The sequence below is a fragment of the Corvus cornix genome, chromosome 1, assembly GCF_000738735.6.
Source record: "Corvus cornix cornix isolate S_Up_H32 chromosome 1, ASM73873v5, whole genome shotgun sequence".
In the NCBI taxonomy this organism is placed as follows: domain Eukaryota; kingdom Metazoa; phylum Chordata; class Aves; order Passeriformes; family Corvidae; genus Corvus; species Corvus cornix.
Window position 1 is genome coordinate 53,592,339 of NC_046332.1, and position 20,749 is coordinate 53,613,087.

Consider the following 20,749-nt stretch of genomic DNA (forward strand, 5'->3'; position numbering starts at 1 on the left):
AATACATCCTTATTTTAACAACACCATGAACAATGGGAATGACACATATGTTGGCACAGAATGAATGTGACCCAGCAAGCTTTTAAAAAAATTGGGAATGAATATGTTTGAAATTGAGAACTTGCTTTAGAGCCTGAAAGCTTTTCTTTTAAATTAGCGAGATGTCAGCATATGTTTTCAGTATTTAGTTGAAGCAGGGCAGGAAAAGCTATGGCCCATATGAAATGTTTTCCAAATCCCAGTGCATATCATCAGATTTACTCTTCACAGATGTACCTTTTCCTGTGGTTTCATCAACAGAACCTTGGGGTTGTGATTTTGGTTGATTGGTTGGTTCTGGTTTTTCTTTACCCTGTAGCTATTTATAAGCCCAGGTGAGCTTATAAATCAATCTGCTATTGAAAGGCAATGTCTGATACTGCAAGCAGTTTCTCAGTGGAGTTCCCAATGACCTTATTGATTCAAGCCTTCATCAATATTTTCTTGATTTTCCACTGATTTTCTTGATTTACAGGTTTTCTGACTCAGAGGTCACTTAGAGTGTGTCTCTGAGGCTCACTGGTATTGGATCATGTCTATAAACAAAGACCAGTATCCCACACAACAAATCTAAGGAAATTTTCATTAGGGTTATTCTGAAAAGATCTCATTTTCTTGACTTAGTAAACAAGTTGCCTGGAATGGCTATGACAGATATTTACCTCACCCACTCAGCACAGTACATTAAAACCCCCCTACAGCCTTTTGCTCTGAAAATGAAATCAATATGTAGATGGAATTATTATTATCATTATTATTCTGTGTTAGTATTGATGACCCAAAACTTTATCCATCTCAGACCGGTAATTCTGGGGCGAAAGCTCGTATTTTTTTCATAGTTCTAGTGATCTATGCTAGCATAAAGTCAGCTTTATCTATTACCTAGCTGGGGGATTGAGTAGACCTTTGGAGAGAATCGATAATGGAATACCTCCATACAAGTACTAGATACCAAGCAGCTGAATGCATTTCAGAACAATTTCTAGGCTGCTTTCAGCTGCCATGGGAATTGCTAATATTAGAAGGCAGAAAAAGTGGCAAAAACTAGTTTGCCTCAATTCTTAGTTGTTATAAGGACATTTCAACTTTAGCTATAAATAAAAAGAACAAAGTGCACATTTTAAGATAGTTGTGGTGTATGTTTAGCATCCAGTTTATCAGAGCTCCTAAAGCAATAGGCACAATTTTACATTACGACCTAACTTTCCTGTTGAGATCCTACAGATCTTAGGATGCTTAAGCCTTCAATTAGCACTTCCAGAGGCTTCAGAAGAAATTTTCTCAGTGGTGTTTGCAGGGTGATATTAATTTGACTTCAAAATAATTATTTTTCTCAAGCAGTCAATGCTTGGGCAGGGTCACTTACGAAAACTCTTTTGAACATGGCAAATCTGGGCATCTCTGCTTGCTTTTAGATAGTTGTTGATTGCCTCAGGTCACTATGTGCTTGTCTCTGAAGCATACATCATATTGTCACATAGTCACAAATACTAGCCATGCTTGAATATGCCAGTAATAGTCAAGGTTCTCAGTACTTTCAGCCAAAAATCAGTCATCAAACATGCTGCATTAAATGTTCTTGCATCCATCTAAGAGAAGAACTAATGTGTAAAGATACAAATTCTTAGGTTTCTGTCTGCAATATTTTACCAGAGGAGTACTTTGGAAGAGTGTTTTATTTTACAGCATCCCTTACGCAGGGCATCTTTGTATTGAGTGTAACAGAGCCTGACACCTGAATCCACTGTGTTCCTGGCAGCGCTGTGGTGTCAGGTAGCTGTAGCGATCTCCTGGTTACTGCCGGGTGAAACCCAGAGCGACTTCTTTCAGCTGCTGAACTCCTCTCGACAGAAACTATTCTTGCCCACCCAGACTTTCGTCCCTGTGGAGGCTGATCCCAGCAAGCTCTTCCCGAGCAGCATCCCGCGGCGGGAGCGGATCAGCACCACGGCCAGCGCCCCGCGCCCCCCGGCCGCCCGCACTCGGCGCCCAGGGGAACCCACGAGCACGCGGGAATCGTGGGAGAGGGAATTCCTGCCTCCATGTTGATGCTTTTTATGGGGAGCAGACGCCAAACAAAAGATCAAAGCATGATATTTGACCTCCTTAACTGTATTTTGAACCGAGGAAAGGACAAAGCTCTTTCACTGACACTAATGGAATAGAAAAGACATTTCTGCATTGCCATCATGCTCCTCACAGTGTGCTAGGCTGAAAACAATTAGTGCAGCCATAGGCTTCTTTTTTCTCCTCATTACAGCAGTGGCAGAATTTTTGTCTGCTAAGGGCAAAGGTAACAGCTGCTGATTAGAGATCTAGTGTTAAATTAAGGAGCTGAAAGAGGAAAATCATAAAGGGGAGGAAGTGACACATTATGTTCAAAAAGATCCATTCTATCTTTCACCCCAACTCCCAGCGAAGAAACGTGACAGATGACATCCCTTACTGTGATGGCTCAGGTTCTGCAGTGAGACTGATCCGCAGCACTTCTATGTACGTCCTTGCAGGTGAGCAGGAAAAAGTTAGCGAACCACTAAAAAAATGCAGAAGTACAAGCAGCATTGACTCTTGCTTTCAGCCAAAAGAGGAAGACAGAGACTGGATGTACTCTAAGACTCAAGACTGCTTGAAGTACCTACAGGATCTGCTAGCCTTGAGGAAAAAATATCTTGACAACATCAATAACTTGAAATCCATGCATATGGCTGCAGATTCTCCAGCGTCCACAAAATCATCCAAAACTGGAAAAAAGTCATTTCTTCCACTTCCTTCCAAAGAGTCTTCTAAGGTAATTTCCAAGAATTTTTGCCATGTGCTTAGTCTTAAGCAACAAAATCATTGAAGCTGTATGATCTATACTGATTTTCTGCTTTACTGGTTTCAGCCAGCTGTCATTTTACTGTTGCATCCTTTGAAATGTTGTTAAATACCTTATGATTCTTTCTAAGTAGTGTAAAATTAAGAATGAATGACTGGTCATGGAAAGAAATGTATATGTCTATGCTTGGTGGGGGTAAGGTTGTGAGAGAGAAAATAGGAAAAAGAAAAATTATGAGAGTATGGAAAACATGTTATGAAAGAGCAAGCCCTGACAGATTACTTAAGTACCTTGGAGTCCTTCACTATGATTATTTATAGCTGTTAATGACTGACAAGTGCAGTAATCCCTGGATTTCCTGGCAGTGTTTTTATTGACAAAATCACTTACTCAAAATAATTATAAATTCACTGAAACAAATAGGATTTTTTTTCCAAGTAGACAGTTATCTTGCCAATGCTACATTTAGCATCAGTGCAAGCTCTACTGGTAGGTAGGCTGTGAGGCATGAGGAAATCTTAAGGGTTCCTTTCTCTGCTCATTAATAAGTTGGTGGGTCATTTCTAGGCACTGTAATTCTTCACCCTTTGCTGTAATGATACTACAAAAATAGAACTGGAATATCATCTTTGGTGCAGATTATTTACACGTATCCTAGAAATAAAAGCTTTTTAGGTTTGTACGTCACTAGACAGTTCAGTGGTTACTTTGACTCTAGACTTGATTCGGTGAGGGCAAAGCAAAGGACCGCAGCAAGTGGGATGATCTGTTTAGGTAACACGACCACAAAGAAGACTTCGACAGCAGATTCACAGGTTATCCAGTGCAGTCCTTAAACTGGGTAATAATGTGATGGTGGGAAGAAGGGGTGTACGGCTGAACTTACTGATTAGGTCAGGTTGACTTTAAAAAATGTTGCTGCCATATTTAGATGTTCTGTCACAGCAGAATATCAGAACGGTTCGTGAACTTCTGAGATTTGCTGCTGAAAACACTGCTTAAGAAAAATACCAAAAGCTTAACTTGTTTTTTGGCAAACAATTGGATTTCCCACAGGCTGAGGCTAAGAGTGCTGTCATCTGACTATGGCCAGCTAGCTCCTATGTATGAACAGTCCTGGTACTGACTGCCATGTTCACTCCGTGAGCCATCCCTTTGGAAACAGACAGGAACATGAGCAGGATATGTCATCCATATGAATCATTCTCGCCAACACAAATGGCAGTCACAGCTGCAAACCTCTGGCTTTGTAAAAATCAGGGAGAGGTCAAGAAGACTTTTACAAGATTCAGACTTTTCTTCTTACGATACATTTTATGTTCACAGATTGCAAGGTTTGTGTTATCACCAGGCTTGAATGGTTTTGTCCCAAGCTACCTGCTCTTGTTAAATTACCTGTCAGTGGAAATTCACTTCTTTCTCTAACCTGCTGCATGATTCATGGGAAGGTAATTTGTCCAGACAAACCTGTCCTCATGGGAGGTTTAATCCAAAGATCCCTGGGTCCTGGACTACAGACTGACCATGGATTCAAAATGTACCACTTGTGTCTAGTGGAAGAAAAGAATAGAGAGGTGGGTAAGATGCTGAGAGCACATAGGCATTTCTTTAAAATGCCTTTTAACCAATAAGGGCTTAGTCATAATAGCAGTCACTATTTCCAGTAGATGTGTGGTAGCAGCTATCTTTTAGCACTTCTGAGGATGTCAATCAACCCATAATGTCAGGAGGGGAATCAGCTAGTTCATCTCTCTGCCTCCACAGAACAGGGAACGGGCTGGTCCTTCAGAGGTGTGACATATCCTTTGCTCTCATGTTTGAAACCCAGGGTAGCAATTTTCGGACTTGGTATTGCAGCCTGACAAAACACCTGACTTGGACTGGCAAGGAAAATATATGTCCCTTCATTAGGTAGAGCCTGGCAGGAATTATTCATCCCATATGTACCTTCAGGATCACTAACCAAGGTATTATGACTGCTTCAGCAGTTATAGATAGGCATTGCTTTTTTATCAAGACAGGCTTCTAATTTTAAACTGTGTGGCTTTCCTGTGGGAATTATCACAGTGTTGAATGACTCATATTTTAGTGCACACCATCCTTTTTCATTTCAAAAAAGCTTCAGCAATTTAGATCTGGATTAATTTCACCTAACCTCGGCATTTTAATAAGATGCTTAAATTAGTAACGACGTTACCCCACAATTCCTTTTCAGCTGAGAGAAAGAGCTGTCTGCAGAGGAGGGTTCAGCCTACTTAAGGCCTGACTCATCTCCTGAAGGTACTGGAGCCCAGCATTAATTACAGCAGGAACCCTGCATGACTACATTGCTCTTGTGTGCCTCATTAGGAGCCTAGTGCTAGGCAGAATAAATTTGGCTGCAAAACCCAGCTGTCACTTAGTGACCCAATTGAGTGGCCTGGTACATGGATTCTGAGGGATTTTGTAACACCTGGCTAGTAGTGCCTGAGTGGAAGATACTTGGTGTTGAACATGTAACAGGATGGATATCTGTTAGACTGCTGTCCTGCTTTCTTTGATTTCTACACTGTGGAGTAGCCTGGACCTGTGTTTCTTTTCTGACAGCCTGAAGTACAGCATCAAATATATCTTTCTTATAGAGTTTGCTCATTAAGAAATCATTGTGCCCAACCCTTGGATAACTTTTTTCTCTTTTGTCTGATCAACAGGCATCCATGGAAAGAAAAGGCCCACAGTCCAGTTCAGATGTAAGAGAAGCAATAGCTTTCTTTGACTCAGTCATTGCAGACCTGGACTCAGAGAGGTGGCGGAGAGTTCCTGACATGGATCTGCCAAACGTGGATGTTGATTTTGATGGTGCGGTATAAACCAGCTACATACGATGTTTTTTGGTGTGCAGAGGGTAGAGGGAGGAACGGCATTGTGAGATCATGCTTGTTTAATTAATGGACACAATTGTCCTCTAGTTTTGCCTCCCAAATCTAGGACTGTGAAATTACAGTAATACACCACTTGTTCCCCGTTGACTGGGTGCAACTATTTTATGTGTGGCCATTACATGGCAGAGGTAGCATGTGTAGTATTGAAATAGTGCTTGCCTTCTGCTCAGGGCTGAACTCCACCCTTGCATCTCTACTTCAGGCTGTCTTTGGAGAAGTATAAAAAGTATAAATGTATTTTTTCTTCTTTTTTTTTTTTGAGAAATGTCTGGATGATTCCATTCCAACTATCAAAAGAGAAATCATTTAGTGATTGGCTAAATAACTGGAGGTTTCCATCAGAAAGGATGGGATTGCCCAAAGAAATGAAGATGTGCCTATCTAAGGTCATCATCTCTCCTGTATAACCAGTGGAGGGATACAGATATTTCTCAGCTTTGCTTCAAGCTAAGGTGTATATCTGAAGCAGGTTGTTTTAGCTGTTCCCAAGGAGCATGTCTGAAGGGACTAGCTCTCAACTACATATTTATGCTGCAGGTGTTAAAATTCTAGATAAGATGAATCCCATCCCCAGTGATATCCTGCAGAGAAACCAGGTTTGTTTCTTGACCTTACCTCCAGGAAGGACCCAGCAAACACTCTGTGCAGATAAAAATGTCTCTGATGAACTGTTAATCCCAGATTATCTTCTGTCTTTCAGTTGCTACCAGTACAAGTGAACACAGTTTGCATTCAAACTGGATCCTTCGTGCTCCTCGGAGATACTCACACGATACTGCCCAAGCAGCTAAGGCTGCAAACCAATCTCAAAGAAACAGCCAGCGGAGAACCACTGGCTCTAGGAAGAGGTTGGAAAGGCATCCCATGTACTTGCCCAAAGCTGTGGAAGGGGCATACAGCACTTTAAAATTTAAGCCTAAAACACGCAAGAAAGAATGTTGAAAGAAGAATATTTGCTCTTCACTAGAACATACGAAATAGGGCATGTAAGACCTGCACTTTTATTTTTTTTTTTAACACTGATCCATCACTTACACTCTAGAAGTGACCTGTGCAGTCACCGAAGGTTCTTCATGGGGGACGTATTTTAAGCCATGACTATTCCAATGTTAGACTCGTACGAGGGTTTAACTCATCAGATTTTCTGTGCCTAACAATACTGCTTCGTCATTCAGCTTGGGGGGAACTCCAGCTTGACAAGCCTTTTTTTTCAGTGCTGTTATGGAAAGCAATGATTCAGAGATTGCCTGGTGCAGTAATTTTTCTTCTGACTCCAGTACTGCAAAGCAGCTCAAGGAATTCAGTGAATATGTTGGAGCTTTTGCAGCAGTGTTTCCAATGTCAGAGCAGTGAAGCAAAAATTTCTCCTTCTGTTGCTTGTGCAAATTTGTACGTGCCATCATTGACTCTATGTTCTGAGAGTATACAGCAGCACTGAGATACACTCAGTGTGTGGTACAAGCAGAAAAGAGCTACAGTGAAGGAATCAGCGTTAGAAACTCATGTTTGGAGGAATAGTGTGCTCCAGTATGTTTTGTACTCTGCTTGGAAATGGCTCTCTTGTTGGATACATCAAAGGATTCACTGCATGCAAAAATGTATGCAACTTTTTTCATATGGTTACACCATGTGCTAATTTTCATCTATTTTAACACCCAGCTGATGAATCTAGACATCCCAGTGTACACTAGAAAAGCTTAATGTCATGGAGAACATTTTATGAATAAATTGGAGCAAAGGTTGTTCTCAGGGGCAGAAGACAACTTGCAGACAAAGCCACCACACCACCTTTGGATAATACCCAATATTTGGAATTCTGCTACTTCATCATTAAAGACAATATATTAGGACAAATGCAGTCTGGAAGTGTTCCTCTTCATCTTAGAGGTGATATGTATTCCATGTGATACTTGGAATTAATAAGACCCATGCTTTTCCTGTTTTACTCAGCTCATACTTTGTCTTAAGTATTTGCTAAAATGTTTGGGATCAAGCTTTTGCTTTCTCTGATTTTTTTTTCATCTGGCATTGTTCACTTGGCACTGGACTATGACAGATGGACCATGGCAGCACTGGTATGACCAGCTGGTCATTTGCTAGTGTTTTCTTGTTTCTATGATCAGTAGGTTTTGTGTCCACAGGCTTGTATGAATTTCCTAAGGCACTGGATCAATATAGCCCATCTGATATACCAAAATGTCCATAAACTTGCGTCCCCACCCAGAACATTTGGCACGTGGCAATTCTTGCTGGTTTGTGTTCCCAGTCTTTGAGACTGAGTTATTCAAACAGCGCCATGGGTTGCAAGTATCTCTCTGAACTTAATGATCTGGGCCACTTTCTGTCATAAGATAGGAAAGTGCCAAAAAAACATATGTTCCTCCATTTAGAGCTGGCATCTCCTGTTTGGTTAAAGCATTTTGATTCTTTTCTAGTGATGTTTGTGATGGGGAGGGAAGAATTGTTTCTGTAGCACTTTAATTCTAGAGGTGCTTTTGCTGCTCTTGGCCTACGTTGCATCCTCTTGAAAATGACTGGTTTAAACAACATAATTGATACGTATTCAAGAAGAGTTTAAATAAGGTCTAGGTTTTGTCTCCCTGCTGTTGGTTCTTCTCACAATAGTCTGTAGTCTTTATATTGTGTTGCTCCCTTTGTACCTTCCCAGTCCTGTACTGACTGCCCTGGGCTGAATGCCTTTAAAATTGTTCTGCCTCTGAATGTGATCGTTGAATGCCACAACGCCAGGTGGGATAACCAGAGCACAGCATGTTCCAAACACACCCCTAGGTTCTGGCATGCCTCAAGGCTGCAGTTCTGCGTATGTGTGAGAGAAGGGGGGCAGTGCTCAAAACAGTACATTTTTGGCAACTGTGTCACCCAGAAACTCCTCTCCAAACAGAATTTCATACTGAACTTGTCTAGGAACATTTTTACTGGGTGTGTGGGCATCTTTTTGCTACTAGAACCTGCAACATGGATGGGTGCTGACAGAAAATCTCACCATCTTGTTTGAGGTACTAGAGCAGAATTAGGCATGTGCATAATTAAAATACTGATGAAAAGAAAGAAGAAAAGGATTCCAATGTTTTTCTGCCCTGGGCTGTGTTTCATGTTCATAGTGCCAAGGTTTTATGCATTGGAGTAACCGATCTCTTTGCTATTGTTTTAAGAATGCATTTTGATGTGCAGAACCAGACTGCTTCAGCATGTGTGACCTTCCCTGTGACCTCTTCTCTGTCCTTGTACAACAGAGACATCTCTGCTCATCTGGCTGTGACAGAGGGTGGGGGTCCCCCTGCTATCCAGTATACAAGCTTCAGTGTGAAATTGGGTTTGCTTTTATGAATAAGGGACAAAGGGGGGAAAATCAGATTCATAATTTCGATTTGGAGTCTGTGATTAATTTTTTCCCCTTTTCTTAAAGGTCACTTCAAGCCAGTCATCATCTTAGGAAATTCTAATTAAGCAAGTAAAATAAACCAGTTTTTCTCTGAGAACATGTTCTGTCATCTGTCCCATAAATGCAGGCACCTTCCTTCTAACGTATTAGCCCATGTATGCTCTCCACTGAACATGGCTCAGCTCCAACAGAGCTATGGAGAACAGTCCCTGCATCTTAGGGTACTCTGGGGAGGTGGGAGCTGAGGGTTCAACGGTCTTGTGCTACCTGTGCTAGAGCAGGCAGTTAAGCAGAAAGGGAGCAGGAGAGAGGAAAGGGGAGTATCTCCATCCCCAGTGTCAGCTGCCTCCTCAGAGAAGGATTTAGTGTGGATGGCAGCACCCTCTATTAGCCCAAGACAGAACCCTGCCCCTGCCTAACACTGGCTCACCATAGGCAGCTTTCCACACAGTTTCCAGGAGAAGCTGGTTGCCCTACAAATGTGCTCCCCATCTGCTCTGAATCATTCCCTCGTGGCTTTGTAAGCAGAGATCTCTGCATGGACACTGAAGGGATTCTCTCTGCCATGGGAACGTCCTCTAAACGACCTTGCTGCAACATGTAGTTATTTTCAGGCATTGCAACCTAGAAATTAAGCACCTACTAGAAGTGTTCTGACAAATCCAATCATACTGAAGAGTTGTTCATGACCGGCAGAGCTGGGTATGACCTAGATCTTTTGCAGAGATTGTTAGTGAGCTCTTTCAGCCATGCCCCCAGGCCATGGTAATGAAGTGCATCAACCAGGAGCTGTATCGATCAAAGCCGATGTGTGTGAGTGTTCCCTGCAGCACTGATCCCCAAAAGCTCTTTCCCAGAGTGCATTGAAATAATAGCCAGGAGCTTTAGAAAAGGATCCCTTATTTTGTTGTTTCAAATCAAGCTCAGCTGAAGTATTAGGGTATGTCAAGTCTCTCTAGCTTGTGTCATTGCTGAGTACTAGCTCTGAAGGGCCCCTGGCTACAAATTTCTGTGACACCACAGACCCAGCTGTCTTTGAGAAACTGAAGACACAGTGTACAAGAATTCAGCAACAGAAGAGAGGTGAAGACTGTTGAAGGAATCATGTCCTGGATGATTCAAAATCATTTTGTCCTTTTGTGTTGAGCAACTCAGTGTAATCGCAATGCATGTAAGCGAGGTGAAGTTATGAGGGTCTTCAGCAGAAACAGAAGAAATACAGGCAGCTAATGGAAAGTTGGCAGCTGGACAAGATGTATGCTCTGGTTTGAATCTTGCAGTGCCATAAAGTTACAATGAAGGCAGAAGGTGTCAGCATCGCCTTGAGTAAAGCAGGAAGTCCTCCAAGGTAATGCATAGAAAAATACATGGTTATCTGCTGCTCCAGCTTTGAGGGGGTGTATTAAAAATATTAGATTCACACCTAGTGGGTGTCTTGGAAATTTTCACGGCTGTAGGGTCAGTTTGTTGTTCTGCTTGGGTAAATTTGAGAGAGTGCCTGCTGTGATTTCATGGTGGAGCAGGTCCACAAGGAGATGAAAGCGGCACGAAGCTGACCTGTCACAGCAGGCTGTGTTTAGGAAGCTTTTGCCACCTTTTTGGCCTGTAGCTCTGAATTATGCCCATGGTAAAGAGAAACCAAGCTGCATAAAGTCAGTGGAATGACTCTTTACGTATTGTCAGTTTAACAGGTAGAAAAACATGTTCTGGAAGAATTTTGAGGGCAAATCATAACAAACAAGCCCAGCTGCTTCAGACCAGACTGAGAAGCAGAAGCTAAAGCCTGTTATTTGATTAGCATCAATTTAGTGCATGGTGACAAGTTTTCTGCTAACAGACTTTCCATATTAAAATATTGCCCATCTTTTATAAGGCAAGACCAGGCATCACCACCCGAATGACTCAGTGATTACGATACCCTGACTCCTCACAGAAGATGAGGTAACTTATTAGTGAAAATATAAAAAGAATTGATGGAATTAAAAGTGATGTATTCCACCCTTTTATTAAAGTGAGATTGAGAAGAGAGCGAGGCTTTACCAAGAAGCTTATGAGCACTTACAGGGAGACTGCTCGTGACACCAAAGTAAAATGTGTGACTGAGCAAAAAACTTCCACTATTAAGTGCTGGAGACTGTCACAGCATCAGCTCTTGAAGATTTCTGGAAAGGTAGCTCAAACTGTGCCTTGGCCACACGGTGGCAGTTCATTCCCAGCTATTCTGCAGCCCTCCTATTTCTGTGAGCAAGAGAACTGAGAATGAAAGTAAAAGGGAAGTTTTTTCCTACTTCATCAAGAAACAGTCAGTGTGTATCTGTTATTCACTTCTGGGCTCCTTATTTCCCAGGCAGTTGTTTGGCAGTTTCCAATCAACATTAGTTCTCTAAATTAGTTTACTTTTCCAGGGAGATGATTTCCTTAGGATATAAATAGCCATGACATCATAGGGGACACAGAGACCTCAGTAAATCATGTCTGAGATGGTGACCACTTGCCTTTGACTGTGTCTGGAAACAAATGGACAAAGTAACGTCATCACCAGGAATAATGCACTCTAAGGTACAGAAAATACAAAGATGAATTGAAAATAATAAGCAGAGGAATTTAAGATTCAGAAGTTCAGTCTTGAGATAGGTCTGAGCTAAGGATTCTGGCCTGATTCTGGAGTTTCTTCCAAGGCCCAGGAGAATCAATATATGAGGTTTTCAGCTTCTTGGGGCCTGTAATGATGTTATTCCAGAATTTGCTAATCCAGGCAGTTTGGTTAGTCAAAAACGAACCTGCTCCTGCTCCTGCATCAGCTGCTGCTGTGTCTTCCAGGTGTATGTTTATGTTTAGGGCATGCAAGCTAAACTTCTAGAATTTTTTTCCTCTGTTTTATGCCAAAATACTAATTTACAGGGAAAAAAAAGGAAGATGTCTTTGCACTGCTTATGACTACAAGTCAGCAATGGCGGATTTAGATGGCTCTGTGGTCTCAAAATGTTCTTGCTGATAAGTTTCCCTGCATTAGAAAGGCCCATCAGCTCCAGCCCTGCTCACATGCAGGCTCTCAGTCTGTGCTTGGTTGTGGCTTGATGTGACACTGTGTCCTTTTTAACTGACAAACACTGTCCCCTCATCTTCAGGTATTTGCGTGTGGAACAGCAACGGGAAAAGGGGCTTGATCAAGAGCAAACATGCTGTTCCTAAGTTAGAGCTAGCTTTAGTATTACTTCACCAAGAGAACTGATTCATAGCATTCTTACCCTTCAATAGCTTCACTTTTCAGTTTCCAATATGCAGAATTAATTTTACCACCCTCACATCAGGGATACAGATCATTGCTGCGCCAGGAAAGCAAGGAGTTTGGTGGAAGGACTCTGGTGCAAGCAGAGCTGACCTGTAATTACAGTTGAATAAACCCAAGTGAGTACACTTGGGGCAAGATTTGCAGTCACCCTTAGTGGGATTTTCAAAAGGCACGTAACTAGCATCAGTGGGAGTAAAGTGACTCTGACAAATGCACTGGTGCCTGACTGCTTCTGGAAAAGCTGGTCTGGAGCCAAGCTTGAGCAAACACAGCTCCACTTCTAGGAATTAAATTAGACTCACGAGAAGTCCAGAATTAGCCCAGTCTGTCTGCCTCTAAGCCTACTAACTTTAAGCCCTCAAGTTGTGTAATTCTGAGAGAAAGAGGTGTGTCCCACACCTCCGTCAGATTTCTGCAGCCCTTGCTGTTCTCTTCCTGCAGGGCTGTGGTTGTTACTGATCTTCCCACTTAATTTGCACCCCAAGAATTCATTGACAATGTTCCTCAAAGTTCAGTTACTCACAAAATCAGAATTTCTGTGAATGCTGTGTGAATTTGAGAAATGCTGTTGCTCTTATATTCACACAGGTATGACCAAGGGGTCTTACAAGAGGCATTCAAAACTGACGTACTATTGAAAAAAAAAGAGATGAAGAAGAAAGGAAACTCACATCTTCTGTGCCAGAACAGCAACAAGCAGGAGCAACTTGGTTGCTGCAAAGAGGAGAGAGCAGAAGCTGCAAGCAGAAAGTGTAACCCTGGTGAGCTTCTTCTAGAATCACTGTTTAACATGAAAATATGCAGTGAGAGAATAAAAATCTAACAGCAAGCTTTGAATGTCAGATAAAAATGCCAATTGTTGTATGGTTTTCCAAAAAAAACCAGTTGCCTTCCACTCAAATTTGGTATGATACCCATTAATTTCCTCTTTTTATTTTGTCAAGAGTTTGGCTATATAGGTTCTAAAAGGAATCAAATTGCCCAGAGATTATTTTCTTGTACATGTCTTTAGTCACACTCTTGGTTCAAAATTTACTTTTCTCTTTATGGAAACTTGAATTTTTGATGTGAAGAATTTAGGACTGGGTGTCAAAATGAGCAGAACTATTAAAAAAACAAGTGTGCACAAAAATGAGGGCACTGTTGTTTTTTTAGGGGCTAGCCATCGCACTTTAACTAGCATTTCATGAGCTCTGCTTCTCCCTTTTTATTCCTTGAGGTACAATATGTTAGTGTTTTCCCTTCCTTTAGTATGGATTTATCAATTCATGTCTGAAATCTCATTATAGAGACCTTTGGCAAAGAGAACTGCAAAAAACTAATGTGTTTTATCCTCCAGAAGAGAAGTACTGGTCCAAATGAGAATTTTTGTAATGGGGTCAAAAGGGGTTAAAATATGATTACTTGGTGAGAAGAATTATCAATAGAATTGGTGCCCCAACAGCTCTGAAATTCACAATTATAATTAATTCTGAGCAGCTTGTGCCAAAATTCCATGCTGAGTCATATCCCCATAGAAGTTGAGTGACTTGTGCTCCGTGTAAATCAGGAAAGAACTCGGAAGAGGCAAAGACATCTCCCATCAGTGGTGACAGATTCATTTGCCCATGAGATTAATAATGCCTTTACCTATTGCCAGGTTTACCTTGCCTCTCTGGGATTTCGTGTGCCGAGTGTCATAAAACAGACTTGTTCCTTTGGACAGCCTGCGTCAGGAGGCAGCAAACAGCTGACAGAGACCCACTTGGCTCGGTGCTGACCCTCCACCCTCTCCTGGGTGGAGGAAAGCTGTGAGCCAATGCCACACCAAATGTCAACAATCCCTTGAGGGAGATGGCCTTGACTGGAAGAACTTCCTGAGCCAGGGAAGGGGACTCTGTGCGACTTGCCCTGTGCTGTGGCATGGGCTGGGAAATACTCTACTGGGAAACTCATGTGATTCTCCTCTCCACAGCCCTGGTTCATCGACAGGAAGGATGATTTCATTAATAGACCACAGAAAGTACATTTTGAGCTCAAAAAAATACTCAACGAGTTCATAGCATGTCATTAACTGAGCTCATAACTTTTGGGGCATGTTGTTATTCAGCAGAAATCCTAAATAACAGGCCCATGGCAATGGACAGCTTAACAGCAATGATAAATAATGAAAAATGAGTAGTTAGGTTTCTCACTAGTAATTTTTGAAACAAGAGTTTCTAGGTGGTTGGCACAGCACACAGCTCTGTTCCTCAGAAAGGAATTTCCATCCCAATCTGCATTTCTTGACTTAATTATTAATATGAAGACTAAACACAGACAGATGGCAAAATAAACTCTGTTAGGTTGGTGTGAATCTGAAGTTCCTTCCACCAGCATAACTGGGTGCAGATATTGAGCCAAAATATATAGAAAGCTCTTGATGTGAGTCTGAGATGTCACAGTTTGTACAAAAAAGACCTGAGAGTCAAGTTCTTGGCCTCTGGGGCCCATATATCAAACCGGAGTGGATGGTGACATTTGTAGAGATTTTCTGGCTCTTTTCAGCATGCACACACATGCTTAAGTTGGGCCTCACACTCATTTTTTTCTGGATCTGGCAGCTTGCTTTCTATGCTGAGCTGATAGTAGTTTTGTCTTTCAGATGTTTACTTGTGTTGTGCCTGCAAGCTCGCCAGAAACACTCAGGCTGTTCTGCCTGTGCTCTGATTTTTTGCTCTCAGCCTCTGAAATGGTTTTGCACTCAGTGTGTTTTATTTCTCCTACTCCCACCACACCCCCATAACTACATTTCTCTGGTAGTGCCTTATTGCATCAACATCAGAACAGAAAGAAAAATTTAATGACAGGTGTAACCAAAATACAAGAGCATGCAGAGAAATGGACTGACTGATATAAGAATTTTCTATTGCATATAAAAAATGCAGACTTGCAAACTCTCCTTGACAGGTCACATGGGCTCCTCTTCAATCTGTATAACTCTGTCTGGAATGGCTCTTACCAGCTAAGGACTTAGGCATCCAGTACAAGCCATGGCTCAGCTCCCTGTGCAGAGGCTGATAGTCATTCATGCAGGATATTAATCTCGGGGGTGGGATGGGTAGCATGAGTCACCTTCTCAAAATACCTTTCTCTCACAATCCATAAAGGGCTCTAGGCAATTAGCTCTGACTACATACATGACTTCTAGCAATCCAAAGGTAGGTGAAATGAATCGCAAATCTTTTCTTTGCAACATGTGTGATATCTCAGAGCAGTTCAGCCTGACTGCTGCCCAGAGCTGCTGAAATCCAGAGCTCTTGATCGTAGGTGGAAAGGAGTCATATATTTAAGCACACTGGAGGTAGCCTAAATATACCTCTGTCTCTCCCTCTGCAGCTTTCATGCTGCTTTGTTGATGCTTACAGGGCCATCAGGAAAGAATTGAAAATTAAATCAATGTCAGTAGATGCACTGGGAAGGTGTTTGACTTTACTGCTGGCTGCTTTATGCCGTTGGTATTGAAGATCTAGAAAGCAATCGTGACAGGACTTATCCCTCTCAGGAGTTTTACTAGGAAGATAGAGTGACATTTATTTATATATTTTTATTTATTTAATTATTTATTTAAGGCTGGGAATCCAAACCCTACTTTTGGCACCTTGGTGTTAACCACTCCTCTGAACTCATGCTACTTCTCTTTCCTTCTCAGCCTTTCCCTGCTCCCACTGGGCCAGAGACTTTCTTATTCAGGTTTCTGTAGCATCTGACACACCAGGACCAAGGTCTTGTCTGTGCCCTCTGGAAGCTGCTCAGATGCAGAAGATGCAGAGGGACACAGGCTACACACATGCTCTGAGGAATGATTGAAAATTCTGTGTAGTTTTTTATCTATGGCATCGATTGATCTTTATCAACAGGTGAGGAGAAGAGAGCTCTGCACTGAGTTGAAAATACACAGGATAAAAGAGATAAGACTCTCTAAAGAGACAAGGCTAAAGGACTACATTTTCTTTCCTCATATGGCTATTTTTTCCACTTGTGTTTCTGTTTGAAGAATCATACCTTCTGGACAAAGGATGGAGGAACCCTTGCATGCCCAGTGTGCTCTCCTCAGCCTACCACTCCAAAGACCTCTTGACAGGGATTGATTCAATTTCTTTATTTTTCCTTGGAAATTGCTTTTACAAAATCAAGAAGTTTAGAGAGTGCTGGGCCCTACTTTCTGGCTCCCCTGTATCCAGCCCTATCACTGGCAGGAACATTTTCAGGGGGAACTAGATTGGATGATTTTGCCTGTATCTTACCTGAATCATTGTGCCCTGTATTCTTCAGAACCCAGGAAGGAGTCAAAAATATCTTCATGACTTGTGCTCTGTATGATGATGTTACTGATTCAAGTAACACGTTTGAGTAAGTAAAGATATTTTGCTCCTTCTCTATGGCTTGGAGAGCACATGTATCCCAGTGTCTCCTGGCAGACCCTGCTGTCATACTGAGATGTTGAGTTGTTAGGAAGTTCACACTTCTGTATGTCAGTGCCCACACCTAAATTAGAAGTCTAAGCTCCAGGATGGTGGAGATCTCATCAATGAATCAAGTGGAGCCTGTGGTTATTCAGCTGACCAGATGTATACAGCTCCTCCAGGAATGGAGTAACTCTACAGACCCTGTCCACTCATTCAGGAGGAGCTCAGTTTCAGGTGCCTTTAAGCCTGTCCTAGAGGCTGTCCCTACAGAGTGATGGAGACAGGGACACAACCACTCAGCACATGGACAGCACAGCACCTCTGTGTGAGGAGGTGATCCTTGTTCCCTGAATTCACACTTGCACAAGACCAACAGCCTTCCCTGTGTCTCTCTGTAGACAACCAAAGCTCATGAGACAGAAGTAGCACTTCTGTGGGGCTTGCCCCAAACTAGCCTTGATTTTCATTAACAATGTCTCAAAATATAAATAGAACTCTCCATGAAGCAAGCAGAACAAAGGGGATGCCTCATTCCAGTACATTAGTTTATTTTCCTGATCTTTGCTCAAGACTTACCTCCTAAGTCAAACAGGTAGCATGCTGATTCCACTAGCAGCTGGTATGTCCAAGCTATTCTTGGTGTCTATAGGTCTTTGGAAGTTCTTCTCTGAAATGAATGCACTACCTTTTCATTTGGAAAGGAGGACAGACAGAGAAATGCTTCTTCACTGTTCCTTTGCCAGGGGAGGCCTTTGTGATGTTATGCCAGGAAAGTGCTGGTCTCACTTGTACTACACCTGGCCAGGGATGCCCTGACAGTCTTGCTTTGAGGACAACTGAGAAGAGGACACTTGTTTAGGAAGAGTAGTAACATGCAGGAATCCATAACGGAAAATACTTCAGTTTTTCAGCTCCAGGCCCCTCCTACTCCTCCCCAGAATTTAATGGTTGCTTCTCTTAGTCCTAAGACTTTCACTTGATTATATCCAAATAGTGGTGGTTATTCAGCTGGTATATGCAGTGACAGACACTCTGTAAATACCATAGGCAGAAAATAATTTCAGTAACATTTAAAGAGTCAGATGAACATAGTATTTTTTCGTTTATAATTTTTAGTTAGGTGTGTGAGACACAATTTGCTTTCCCAGATTTTATGAATAGAATCATAAAATTGCCTGGTGTTTCCATTTCAGAAAGACACACATCATCTTGAACACATCCCCCCCCCACCCCACCCCCCACCCCTACCCTGCCCCAGCACACACACACAGAAGCTTCACAATTTGAAGTTTTTACTCTGGATGAAATTATGATCCAGATGTTGAATTTGGTTCTTCTGGTGTAAATCTGGAATCATTGTGCCTTGACTAATATTCTTTGAGTTTTACAAATCTATAGGAATATAAATCATTATTAAATCTTGCTATAGATGTTACCTTATGTGGCATATTTTATACTTAATTTTCCTCTTGATGTGCTAGGTAAGAGGTAAAATGTAGGTTGAACCAGAGGGAGAAGAGAAAACACATTTAATCAATAAACTTGCGTGGGATTTGACACAGAATAATTTACTTTAATCATTAGGACATAATATGAAGCTATGACTGCTTTTAAATGAAGCCATCTAAGAGTCTGTTGCCAGAGTTCTTCAACAGCGAGTGCCAGTGCAAATTTTTAATCAAGAAGAGTGCAAAGAGGGAGAGAAGCATGTAGTATTTCTTGTGCTTCAGAAGCTTAACAGCCCAAAGAGGAAAATAGGAATAGACACAAATTTAGCAAATGGAGGCTTTCATAAAGGTAATGATTCAATAATTTACAGAAATGAGGAAAATTGCTTACAATTTTCTATTCCAGTTTGGCATTTTTTTCATCTACCAGAAATATTTCAGCGATAACACACATTATAGCCTTGAAGCCTAAAGAGGGATGGGCATGAATGAATTGGATTGTCTTTTATCTTGCCATTCACACAGGGCAATTGTCTGTGAGCTAAATCAAGTCAAGTGACTGTATTTTATACAGGTGTAAACGACTGACGGCTACTTATCAAGTGTGATTCAGCTGTCATATTTTGGATGTCTATTTTCAGATGAGATGAATTGCACTGCTGAAATGCTTGTTTCTTCTTATTGGCTATAAAGGGAGCCTGGGGTGACCAGCTCAGATAATGGGAAAACATAACAAAAATGTGCAAGAGAGTATTTGAGAATAAGTGTATGAGCATGTAATGAAAGAATGCATCATCACCCTTTTGCAGACTGAAGCAAAATGGATCTTGCATACACCACTGCCATCTCATGTTTATTAAGTGCTTATCTTTCAGCCTTCATGTTATCTAAGTGCATCATGTTAAAACAGTCTACTAAGATGATTCATGTCATACACAGGAACATGTGCACACTCACATATGCTCTTCTCTATGCTGTTCCCAAGACAGCACAAGCTGAAGCTTCACAGCAGACAAAGGTCTGTTCAACATTGTCATGAAATTGAGAAAAGAAATCCTACTGGGATATCATGCAGAGTGTGTGAAATTAAGGCAAGGTGAGAGAACATCCTCTTTATCTCCTGTACAAGGATCAAAATGAGTTATGGGTCTCAGCAGTACAGACACTTTCCTATGAGGGAGACAGCCTGCTGAATATAAATATTGCAAGCAGTGAGTCACCAAAGGTGATGTCATTGATTTATGCAAGGATTGCAGAGTTTGGATTTGGTGGGAGAAGTTTTTATGTCTAAATGCAGCCAGACCATGATATGCAGTGAGTTTATTTTCTTCTGGTTGTCGCAGACTTTTTGTTTAGCTTATGTTTGTGGTGTGTTGGGTTATCTTCTCAGGAAAAATAAGTATTCTGGATCCCCCTTTGCTTCTTTCAATTATTTTGTGTACGTGTCTCCTGAAAGGCAGTTGGTTTTTTAGCAGTTATATAATTGCTGTGATTGCTTATACAACTAGAGAAGGAGACAAGAATGGTCCCATTAGCTTTCCAGAGAAGTGTCTGAAGTGAAAAAATGCAACACATCTTTGATAGCTGTTGTCAGACAGGGAATTGATGTCTGGAATGAGGATGAAGAGGAAGAAACTGTTTATTCTTTGTCAGAATGGTAATTCCTTAAATTTTAGATATGCACTGTCAATGGCTGTCTACTACCACCACTAGTGCTTATATGCACAGGGACATACATGTACACTGGCTAAAGGAAAGATCCCAGTTTCAAGGACCATTGACCTAGAACGTGCTGGGATTTATGTACAATATGTATACATTCCCAGACGTGCTACAGTTCAGCGTTTTTGGGGGACTGTCTTTGGCTTCTTTTTCTTCTTTTTGAACTCTTCCACTGGTCAGCCACAGAACTTCAGTAGGCTGTGGCAGCCAAAATGCTGCCTTTTCTACCAAACCACATGAACTGCAACTATTGCTTTTCTGTGTTCATGAAGAAAGAGTCATCTCACGAGTCACTGGAGGGAGGCAGTCTCCAGTGTTATACAAAGAAGTTCTGTATAGCAATAAAAACCCCATATTTGTGTTACTATGTTCAGGATCTTTTTCTGTCACCATTTTCACAAAACTTGTTTTCTGGACTTACTACAACCTCCAGAAACCACTGTTTTCTAGTTTCCCATAAAAATCATCCCATGAAAAAAATTGACAAGTTTTTACAAAACAGTTTTGTTAAGATATTCTGTTTCGTGGAAAATAAAAATATGTTTCTATTAATCAGCTGAGACTCCGGTACAAGTTTATTACAGATAAAGAAGGTTTCCGAAGCTACAAAGAACAGAAGGACATTCAACACCTTCAGCAAGGCTTTTTTTTTTTTTTTAGCTCCATTTATGCCTCTCAA

At 41.5% G+C, this 20,749-nt stretch overlaps 1 protein-coding gene across 1 annotated transcript; it reads left to right on the top strand.

Moving 5' to 3' along the window:
- Window positions 1-2,413: 2,413 nt before the first annotated feature.
- On the top strand, window positions 2,414-6,720 carry C1H13orf42 (chromosome 1 C13orf42 homolog). Its single transcript, XM_039555548.1, has 3 exons — window positions 2,414-2,827; window positions 5,548-5,695; window positions 6,479-6,720. Exons 1-3 carry the CDS (start codon window positions 2,414-2,416, stop codon window positions 6,718-6,720), a joined length of 804 nt encoding a protein of 267 aa, XP_039411482.1.
- The last annotated feature ends 14,029 nt before the right edge of the window (window positions 6,721-20,749 follow it).

Coding starts and splice junctions, on each gene's coding strand:
- C1H13orf42 (XM_039555548.1), top strand. CDS start 2,414: ATGTTCAAAAAGATCCATTCTATCTTTCACCCCAACTCCCAGCGAAGA. Junction 2,828..5,547: donor CTTCCAAAGAGTCTTCTAAG/GTAATTTCCAAG, acceptor TCTGATCAACAG/GCATCCATGGAAAGAAAAGG. Junction 5,696..6,478: donor CGTGGATGTTGATTTTGATG/GTGCGGTATAAA, acceptor TCTGTCTTTCAG/TTGCTACCAGTACAAGTGAA.